Source organism: Schistocerca nitens, chromosome 3, assembly GCF_023898315.1.
Source record: "Schistocerca nitens isolate TAMUIC-IGC-003100 chromosome 3, iqSchNite1.1, whole genome shotgun sequence".
Classification (NCBI taxonomy): Eukaryota; Metazoa; Arthropoda; class Insecta; order Orthoptera; family Acrididae; genus Schistocerca; species Schistocerca nitens.
The window spans coordinates 760,079,630-760,090,804 of record NC_064616.1 but is presented as its reverse complement, the minus strand read 5'-3'; the positions used below and the strand labels follow the sequence as shown (position 1 = coordinate 760,090,804).

General features: G+C 44.5%; 1 protein-coding gene across 1 annotated transcript in view; it reads left to right on the top strand.

Annotated features, from left to right (window-relative positions):
* The first annotated feature begins 658 nt into the window (after positions 1-658).
* LOC126249752 (homeobox protein engrailed-1a-like) overlaps positions 659-11,175 on the top strand; it is a 153,315-nt gene continuing 142,798 nt past the window's right edge. The window contains exon 1 of the mRNA XM_049951433.1: positions 659-1,750. Coding sequence (XP_049807390.1) covers positions 1,282-1,750 — 469 coding nt within the window. The 5' untranslated portion in view covers positions 659-1,281. The remainder of the gene's footprint in view (positions 1,751-11,175) is intronic.

Sequence of the window (11,175 nt, the reverse complement as noted above, 5' to 3'; positions counted from 1 at the left end):
CGCAATTGCGCGCACACACACACACACACACACACACACACACACACACACACACACACAAGTGCGTGCACCAATTATTTCGTTCTCGTGTAACTACACATTAAGGAGGTGAGCTGCGTGCTCTCGGCTTCAGCCTGTATACTAATGCATTGCGGTTTAGCCTATCATATCCCCCTTCCTTCTCGACGCCGTTCAACAGCTGTCTCGACAAAATAAATACCTTACTCTAAACCCTCTTATTATCTCCCATCATCCCACCAGTAATGAAAATCTCTGCGGTAACTGTTTCTCCCCTTCCTACGTCTCCCTACTTCGCAGATTTCAATTCCATTATCTCACACATTTCTTTTTTTCCGATATATAAAACAGCTCAATCCTGCCAAACCTCCAACGCGAAGTTAACTAATAGAAACGGTGACGCGGCCAATGTGTGTCCGCGGAATATCGCCCCGCGGGGAGGGATGTGAGGCGTTCCGCGATTGGCCAGCCAGCTGGGCGGGGCGTCGCGGCGGACACCTGGCCTCGGGACCTCCCCACCCCTGGTGGGCGTGGCCAATCACGGCGCATCTCGGCGCGCGCATCCCCTCCTCCGGCGAGGCGACGCGGGCCGCGGTCCCGGCGGAGCCTCGTCTTTTTTTGCCTCGCCGGTACTGCGGCGTCGTCGGCTGCCCGGCCGGCGCCCGAGTTAGATTGAAACGTTGGCCCTAATGTGAGCAGTAGTGCGCGTGTGGAGGGGTGTCGCCGTCGCCGTCGCCGTCGCCGGGGGGGAGGAAAATTGGAGGGGCGGCGCGCATCTCGCGTCTGGCGCGTCGCACGTCAGCTGCCACTCAAGCGGACACACGCGCACCGCCGAGCCGCCGGCTTACAAGTCATTTCCAGGCGCCGTCCTGCGTCGCGGCGCCTCCACTCGTCCCAGACTTCTTTACATTACCCCGCACGAGGCAGTTTACTCCGGGTGCTCCTATGGTTTACGATGTTCAGTCGGTACTCGACCGGCCACTTGTACGCGCCTGACATTTTTTTTCGGAACAGAGTATAACTCGTTTAAGGGAAGGACGCTAGTGCGTGAGGGAGTAAAGAAGTGGAGATCTCGGGCTGTCGGATGAGAATGCCACAAATTGTGCTCTCGCCCAGTTTTTCTGCAACCACTAGCTGAATAACTGCAAATTGACTGGGCTCAGCTGTGGTGGCAGACGGGTCGAGAAATAAAAGAGAAAACGATGGCTCGAGTCTGGGCGCGGCTGTAGCGAGGGGCGGAAGTGCAGTGCTAGGACTGTCGTGATGGCACTGGACACGGAGGGCCGCGGCGAGGCGGCGGGGCTGCCCTTCTCGGTGGCCAACATCCTGCGGCCCGACTTCGGCCGGCGTTGCGTGCGCCTCTTCCGGCCGCACGAGGCGCTGCCCCTCATTCCCAGCGTCGCCCCCGCCGCCCCCAAGAAGCCGGTGGCACAGCCGCCACCCCCGGTGCCGCCGCCCCCGGTGCCGCCTCCACCGACGCTGCCGACGCCTTCGTTGCCACTGCCCGTGCCGGTGCCGGTGCCGGTGCCGGTTCCAGTTCCAGTGCCGGTGCCGCCCCCGCAGCAGCCGCCGCCTCCGCAGCCTGCGCCGCCCCCGCCAGCCCCCGCACAGGCTCCGACGGCCACCGCTGCCACCACCGCCGCCGCCGCCACCCCCGCCTCCCCCGCCGCAGCCCAGCAGCTGTGGCCGGCTTGGGTGTACTGCACCAGATACTCGGACAGACCCTCTTCAGGTAAATCCCATGGAAACTCCTCTTACTTTGACTTGAAATTGTTGCAACATGATAATAAGTAGTAATATCATGAAGATACTAACACCATCAATACGTCGGGAAGTAAGGGACATATACAAAAATCGTTAGAAAACAAACACGATGGGTCTGTTCTAAATTCTACATTTTCAAAGCTAAGTGACCTGCTGTTATTTCCGGGTACGCGCGTAAAATCATGACAGAGTAGGCAGACGCTTTGTGGCTCCGTTCCTACGCTGCCGGTTGTGTTTACTTCGCTCCTACTGATACCCCAGTCCTGTAGTTAGGCAACGCCCCTGTAGATAGCGCTCCGGTCGTTCCACTGCCTGTCTAGACGTTACGCCTGTTCACGCCTCACAGAGCCAGCAAGCCAGCTGTATCACGCACGATGCCAGTCTACCAAGATTTCGAAACTTCGCGTTGTTAATGAAACCTAGATTATCTCATAACATCTCTGAAAAAAAAAAAGGTCATCGCATTCCTTGGAAGTAGCTTCGCGTATGCTCCCATTTTGTTTAATTCGAATATAACAGGTACACGAGAGCACCAGCTAGGAAATCATGTGCGCTATTTCTGGTAGCACTTAGCTTCCGGTGACCCTGTATATGCCGAGCAGCCTTCCTAAGCATGAACTCCTCCTGGCTTAACTCATAAATTTCTGTTGGCCTTCTAACTTATATATTTTTTTTTAAATTCAGCTTCTTCATTAATTGGTGTTATCACTATATACCCATCACCAGATACCTGAAACAGACTGTGATAGAGCTATAGTTCTATAGTGTACCTTTAAAAATGCGGCTGTCCATCTGTTGTATCACAGTAGCTTATCTTCCTATCGTACATCCGTTTATCTACATCAACGTCCACTCTTCCGCAGCGCGCAGAGTTTCGTCCCTACTATTCAAACACTTACTACTACTACTACTACTACTACTACATGTTACCTGTGTTTGTATTATTTCACTCATGAAACCACCATCAAAGCATCTTCTACCGTAAAACTGTTGAGAACTTGTTATCAAATTTGTACTGTCGTAGCATGCTATATACACAGCAGATTCGCTATTATATAGTCTGACTTAATCAAACGCAGGTATGCTGTGTTGTGTTAAAAACTGTAAAAACAGAAAAGAAAGAAAGAAAATGGGTCTTGCGTTAAACAAAGTTAGAAAGGTTATTTTTATTTCTAATTTCCTTCAATTTACCATAAGTGATTCATCCGTAAATATTTATTTATCTTGGGCTTCATTGCATGTGAGGTCAGCTTTCACTGTTGTTCTCGTACTTAGTCGATGTTCCACCAGTAACACATTTTTACTCCCTCTATGGCACGCGTAACGCAGTGATTATAGGACTGTATTCTTCATTTCTTGAGGGCTTCCAGTTTACAATATAATAATCAACGAGTTTACTAACTACCGTTTCTTATAAGTATCCTCATTTTTTGTATTATTTGAAATAAAGTGGTTAAACATGTTTCAAATCAGGCAGTCTTGTGTTTCATACAGTTACACTGTATAATGATTAAGATATTCAGACGTATTGTTCACTAAACTGCTAGCAACACGTATTGGTCGTGGAATCTTACTTTCACGCTGTGGATGCTTCCATTTCGCCACCTAACTTATTATCATACTAAGGGGAAACGTTTTTGTTGGACGTGGAAATTTTGGAAATTTGTGGTAAGTTCCTATGGGACCAAACTGCTAAGGTCATCTGTCCCTAGGCTTACATACAACATTTTTTTTTAAAGCTCGATACATACTACTTAATCTAACTTAAACTAAATTACGCTAAGGACAACACACACACCCATGCCCGAGAGAGGACTCGAAACTCCGACGAGGGCAGCCGCGCGAACCGTGGCAAGGCGCCCAAGACCGCACGGCTACCCCGCGCGGCTGTTGGAAGTTCAAATGGTTCAAATGGCTCTGAGCACTATGGGACTCAACATCTTAGGTCATAAGTCCCCTAGAACTTAGAACTACTTAAACCTAACGAAGCTAAGGACATCACACACACCCATGCCCGAGGCAGGATTCGAACCTGCGACCGTAGCAGTCCCGCGGTTCCGGACTGCAGTGCCAGAACCGCACGGCCACCGCGGCCGGCGCTGTTGGAAGTGGTTCATAGTGAGTTCAAGGGGTTTTTCACAAGCAATTCTACAGTGCAGAGAGGCCGTATGTTTTCTACTGTCGCAACGGTCATTGGACTCTAAGACGCTGAAACGGAATGGAGGCTCACTTCTATATCTTTTCCTAGCAACCGTACCAGTCACAATGATAATCGAATAGCAATTTTAAACGTTGTACATCTGCTCGAGATGCTAGAAATACAACTCCTTTGTGACGAAAATGTCACTCAAGAGTAGACGTGACAAAATTCCTGTAGGTGGGAAGTGAAAAACAGATAGCTACAATCACAAACTTTGAGATAGTAAACAGTAAGGCACCCTGCACAATCAGTGCACATAGAGATGAACCGGCCAAAGTCATAGTGGATTTCGATAGTTATATTTATTCAGAGATACTGATGCTAGCTAAATTTTCAATTCATCATCGAATTATAAGGGCACTATCTTCTCATTTAAGTAATGAAATATGCTGTACAACAACTGCAATGTTCTTTCCACGTACGTCAGTCTGTGAGAATATCACAATTGTGAGTTTTAGATTTGAGTGTTTAATAATAGTAAAAGGTCTTTGCCTTGTGCCGGTAGTGCTAACCCGCGAAAGACACAAATTTGCGTTCAGTTCCAGACTCAGCTATGTAGTAGTATATTTCCAACAACAAACTACTCTGTAGTAGCATCTCAGCCGGCAACATTAGACAGAGGGGAGCAGCATAGTGGGCTCCGCTGTACCACGATGAAATGGCGTCGTCGTCTCCATAACACAATCGGGCGGAGACGCGACATGTATTTATCACGAGATGAAGACGTGTAGTGACAAACGCAGCGCCGTCCCGCGGACAGCGCTAGAGAAGCCACGAGTCTGCTGAATCCTTCCATCAGACGCCATCATTCGCTGCTTGTCATCGAATCGTGTCTACGTTCCCGCGCCAGATTTTACAGTTGATGATGTCAGGCAATACCACGATTCATGCACGGGATGCAGGGCAAAGATTCATTTCACACAATAATCTGCTTCTCCAGTTTGAAGCCCACAGCAACAGCACAGATAAATAAGATCTACGAAACATTATCATCATATTTTACAGACTGGATATTTATCACAGTAGAGAGCTGATTTTCGTTGTATATGTAATGCGCTAGTTAGGTAAAATTGTGATTCTAACTGTCAGGAGGCTGTGACAATAGCATGTAGAATTTTATGTCAGAAATTAAGTGCAGTGAACTACATTTAGCAGAAACAGATATTTGTGCAAACATCTTGATTCGTGTCTCTAATAACCTCAACAACCCTTCATGTTAGACCCTATCTTTATAGCTTTTCATAATGCTTTATTTCCTTTTCTATTCTTCTTTGCTGTTTCAATGTAATTACAATTTACTGTCGCTCGACTAATATTCTCTATTCTCAGTTTACAGTACATCTTTCCTAAAGACTTCACGAGAAAATTTAGAATATTGGTATCAAGATACAGAACTGGAGTTCAATAATTGCGTCATGGCATACGCCCAACCGGTACTCTCCTTCGGATAACAAACTCCTCTGCTTCAATTAAAGAAATGTTTATCTTTGTTAAGCCTGATGTATAGTTGTGTTGTGTAAATAATGTTCTTTTCTCTGATTAATTTTGAAAGATCGATATGGTGCAGCTTTGGTAAAACAACTGCTCTTGAGGGAAAGCCTTATTGAATGTTCCATCTAAAGTAATGTTAGTTCTTATCTCAGTTTTGCATCGACTACATTCGGAAAAAAAAATATTATAAGTGTATGGAACTTTCTGCTACTCCCTCCCCTCTCTCCTCCACCCACTACACTCATACATACTTGCATGCACAATGAAATACAATATTTTTGTATGAGAGCGTGTGTTTGGAAAATTCTCCATTTCTTTTGTAACAATGAGATGTAACAGGCGAGATTCTCTTTCTATAACTCTCAAAATCAGGACATTTGGTGAATGTGATTTGAGGGATTCCTTCCGAATGACTCAGAAAGGCCACTGACTATATCTGAGTCAGTCCAATGGAACAGCGAGTACATTGCTGCTCTTACAGTCTCTCATTATGCCCAGCATGACGCAATTTGAGGCAGCAAAAAGGAGAAAAAGCGAGCAGCTATAGTGATAATTTTATTCAGTGATGCGTCTTTCCACCAGATGCAGGGAAGCAGTTTCTGTTTTGTGGGCGACTGGTATCCAAATTTCACGAAGCTTATCGCTGCATATAACGGCTACAGTGTGTGGGTAGACTGAATGGTTATCTAGTTGAAGCTAGGCATCAGAAATATTACTTGATGAATTTCGCACAGCAAAATTTCTGATGTTGGTAATAACGACCAAATTCTATAAAACGAAGATATAATTATTTTTACAACATCTAAGCTAGTGCCTTATAGAAAGAACTTATAGCCGGCCAGAGTGGCCGAGCGGTTCTAGGCGCTACAGTCTGAAACCGCGCGACCGCTACGGTTGCAGGTTCGAATCCTGCCTCGGGCATGGATGTGTGTGATGTCCTTAGGTTGGTTAGGCTTAAGTAGTTCTAAGTTCTAGGCCACTGATGACCTCAGATGTTGATTCCCATAGTGCTCAGAGCCATTTGAACCATTTTTGAACCAAAGAACTTCTACCGTTGATCGTCTGATAGTCCGAAATTTGGTTTATAGAGGTGATCAACACGAAAACTTCGGGACCCGCTATTACTAAACGTTTTTGATAACTGTTGTAGAGTTCTGGAAAATACTGTTTCGAACTTCATCTAGAGCGAACTTTGTGAAATAAAAAGCCCTTGATACAAATATAGACAAAATTCTAACAATATGAAAACTATGTGAAAGGGTGAGAACATAGCCACAAAAATCAAGTATGACTGATCGTAGTTGGATATCTCAGTTTTAAACACTTGGTTTCCGATTGGCTGTCCGAAAAAAGAAAGGCGCTATAGGGCCCCAAGAATCTACCCAATGGTGGTTCAAATGGGACTTAACATCTGAGGTCATCAGTCCCCTAGAACTTAGAACTACTTAACCCTAAAGACATCACACACATCCAAGCTCGCGGCAGGATTCGAACCAGCGACCATAGCGGTCTCGCGGTTCCTGACTGAAGCGCCTAGGACCGCTCGGTCACTCCGGCCGTCTACAGAATGGTGGAAGAGGGAGGAAGAGATTAGTGTTTAACGTCTCGTCGACAACGAGGCCATTAAAGACGAAGCACAAGCTCGGATTAGAGAAGGATGGAGAAGGAAAGAGGCCGTGCCCTTTAACGATTTACGGAAGTCACGTAAAACCAAAATCAGGATCACTGGACGCCGGTTTGAACAGTCGTCCTCCCGAATGAGACCCCAGTGTGCTAACCACTGCGCTTCCCCGCTCGGTTAATACTACTGAATGGTCGCTCATAGGAAGTGTACTGGGTGAAACTAATATTTGTGAAGAAATGGTGAGGCATCGTTTAGAGATAATGGTTGCTTGTGACGAAAAAAACCAACTTTAGTCTTCCGTGTCTTATTATCAACTAATCGGAAGCATTTTTGATGCAGTTTATTATATCTTTCGACCGAAAGCAAAAAATACAAACATTTATAGAGAAAAACTTAATAAAATAATTATATAATTACTTCTTGTTTCATTAATTTATTTTTATTTTAGTTCTAAAACTGGTATATAATATCGTTGGTGAAATTTTAAAGCTGTTGATCGTCTGATGGAGGTTATACTTTGCAGTGCCTATCGCACCCACGCTTGCATTCCAGAGTAATGAATCGATACGCCAAAGGGTGTCGAGGCTACGGCACACGATATTTTGAAAAGAAACAGTAGTTAATACACAAGTTTATATCTCAGATAAAGAAATAGAAAAAAACATATAGGCCTAGTTAGTATATTGCAGCACACTTTCATTCGTTTCTCAGTCAACGAACACCACCCACCTAAAGGACTTGACGTCCAGAATAATAATATTGTAATAACGATTTTCGTTGTACACTTTTAATCTTTTAAACAATTACACAAATCAGCTTTGCTTAATGAACGAAGTAAATTCAGTAACATAAAGGAGGCCGTAGGTTCCTTTCGTCAAAACACTCGGATTACATTTCAGAATAAAAAATCCAAGTTTGTCGATGATTATTTCTACTTCTTGTATTGTTCGATGCCAGTTCAGTGACTGGCTGGCATTGATTCCCAGAATGAACAGAAAATATTTGATCTTGAAGCGGGCTTAAAAAAATTGTATGCAGCTGTCTCCAAATTTTTTCATGCATATTGTCAGAAGACTGGGCTGTAGAGGAGGTTTGAATTCCTCGCTGATGGCCCTTGCGTGATAGACTTTACTTCTGAGAGTACTAGAAAACTGTGGAGCAATTCACGCTTGCCACTGCTATGCCCGTTGTTGTTTGGAGACCGTCAGGCTTGATGAGCGTTCGCAGTTCCGTCGTCGTGGACGACATTTTATCTATTTATTCCTAAATTTAATTGATCAAGATCGAAGCCTTCAGATCGTCGCCTGTCTTACGTGTAGCCAGTCTACCTTCATAATATCCAATTTAGAAACTACACTGATTAAACAGAAGAACAGAAATACGAATAAAATTTTACAAATGGCATAGAGAATGGCTCAGATATTCCGAATGAGTAGGCAGCCCGATGGTAACAGAAGAGCCTTAGCTGAACAAGAGCATTTAGCGACTTTCGACAAGCTTTGTACGTAATTTAAAACCTCTGCGAAACTTTTTCTTGCTTACAACCCCCACGAAATGATAAAACCAAAAATGTTTATCGCTATTATATATTCGCTGTTCAGTGGATTTGCAGCATCAGGCATGCATTTTAATTTGTTACCTTATTTTTCTTACCTCTGTTCGCAATATATTTTGCAGACGGTATCTACAAAGACCATTGAATGTACCTGCAAGATCGTATCATTGTATAATACATATTTCGGGAGATATGACGTTCTGTACGTGGGAGTTCGATTCTTCAAGGAATAGGAGGTGGGGATTTACTGGTATTTGACTATCGTTTGCGTATTATCGGTCCAGTCAAACCATACAAACAGCCCTCTAAAAGATTCCTGCTCAAGCGCAGAGAATACTGCGCTCTCTGATGCACCGTAACAGTATACGGAAACATCTTCGACAAATTCGACATTCGTGGTGTTGTTGATTGCTCTCGGAGGAGGTAGCCATTAAGGCCACTGTCGAAGATGGCACAGCGGCCGCCGTTATTAAATGCGGGAACACTAGAGGCTGCGCCGGATCCCCTCCACAGACGGATGTTCGGCAAATCTGCAGCCATTACGAGCCGCTGGCGCTGCCGTCCCCCAGGCGAGGCGCGCGAGGGATGCTGCCAGGGCGCAGGGGCTGCTTCGCGACCACTCGCAGTAATAAGCTCTCCGGAGATTTGCGGTGGCCGCCCGTTGGGGCTGTCGTCCTCGCGTGTACAAAAACACCGACACATGCGCCGACCCGCGTCTACATTAATGGCACGGCACGGCATCGACGTGCAGCGACCAGCTCTCTGTCACGAGAAGCAGTGGAAATTTTCCGTGTCTCGATGCGCTCCACGCGAGCTGCACTTCCAATCAGCTTAAAATTCTGTTCCAGAAGGGAGACGTGAGGAGCTTCGAGCTACTGCTCAACAGACCCGAGCCGGCACGGGAAGCTGTGTTGGTGGTTCGGCACGAAAAAATCATCTGCTCTTTCTTTTCTTCTGTTCTGCGTAGCTTAAAAACAATTCTTCGGCTAAAAGTTATTAAAGAGCACATAAAGCTTAAATTTAACCTCCCGTTGACTATAAGGTGGTGGGCATACATCTGCGAGGAAAGTGATTCTGGTGTCGTTGAAAGGTCCATCCTGGCGTCATCGCCATGTTATACGAGAAGTCCTGTGGAAACCCGAAAGCTGATTGATCACTCCTGGGTTTCAATCCAACACCCTCCCCAACCGTTCTATTAAGACTTCATAAAAATTGCTACCAAGTAATGATTTCGCTTTCTATAACAATTTAAGTGCGATTATAGAAAAGGAGCATTTTGATGACATGGTTTGAAAAAAGAAAAAAGAAATCTACTCATCGTCTATGCGATTGTTACCAACGTTTGTTAACAAGGTATGTGCTTTGAAACTGAACAGGTACTCAGAAAAATAGTTGACAGATTTAGGCCAGAGCCTCAAGAAGCAATTCCTGCAAAATAATCAGTAATGAGATGAAATGCCTTAAATTAACTTCTCACGATACATAAATTATGAATAAATTTTCTTCCATTGTGACTTTCAACTCGATATTCAGTAAAATTTTCAGTTAGCTGGAAACGCTCCGAAACTTCATAATTGCTATAGAAAGTTTGATCAGCATGTATATCTTTGCCGGCCGCGGCGGTCGAGCGGTTCTAAGCGCTTCAGTCCGGAACCGCGCGACTGCTACGGTCGCAGGTTCGAGTCCTGCCTCGGGCATGGGTGTGTGTGATGTCCTTAGGTTAGTTAGGTTTCAGTAGTTCTAAGTTCTAGGGGACTGATGACCTCAGATGTTAAGTCCCAAAGTGCTCAGAGCCATTTGAACCATTTTGTATATCTTTCGAACTAGCTTCTGCTCGGTGAGCGAATAATCTAGAAATTGAGTAGAAATTAACGAAGCTCATCCTTTTGCATATTAACGTTAGGTCCATAAAACTGCAACGTTTTGGCAAATAGAGAGTACGGAACGCGAAATGTATGTTTGCTGTTAACAGTTGAGGTGTGTGGAGGAGGTTCGTATTTGTAACAACGAACAACTAAAAGTACGTTGTTGACATTTGCAGCCATTGTTCCCCTGTTGCTGCGTCAGTTACAATTATCATCTACATGAGATTAAATATTAACCATCCTTTCGAATGTTTTATCATTGTTTTTAGCAAAACATGTTCTACTTAAGGATAGGTCTATTACGCGTTATTAGTGGTTTTTATGTGTCCTATTTCTTGTGTCTGCAAAACTGTTATACATGGTGGTTTCACGTAAGCCAATGGGTACACAAAAAGAACAGGAGGCATAAAAACCACTCATGATTGCTAATGTGATTAGATGACTCATGTTTGAGTAAAAATAATAATAAACCTTCAGCTGCAAATACGGATAGTATTTATGTGCATGGTATATTGTTATTGTTGTTGTAATCTTCAGTCCGAAAGCAACTAAAACGAAACATAATTTTAAAGATAACAGATAAAAATGGAATATCAAAACAGAAAGTAATAGTCCCTTTGTATTCAGTAGTGAAAAGTAAAAATTATAAATGATTTTA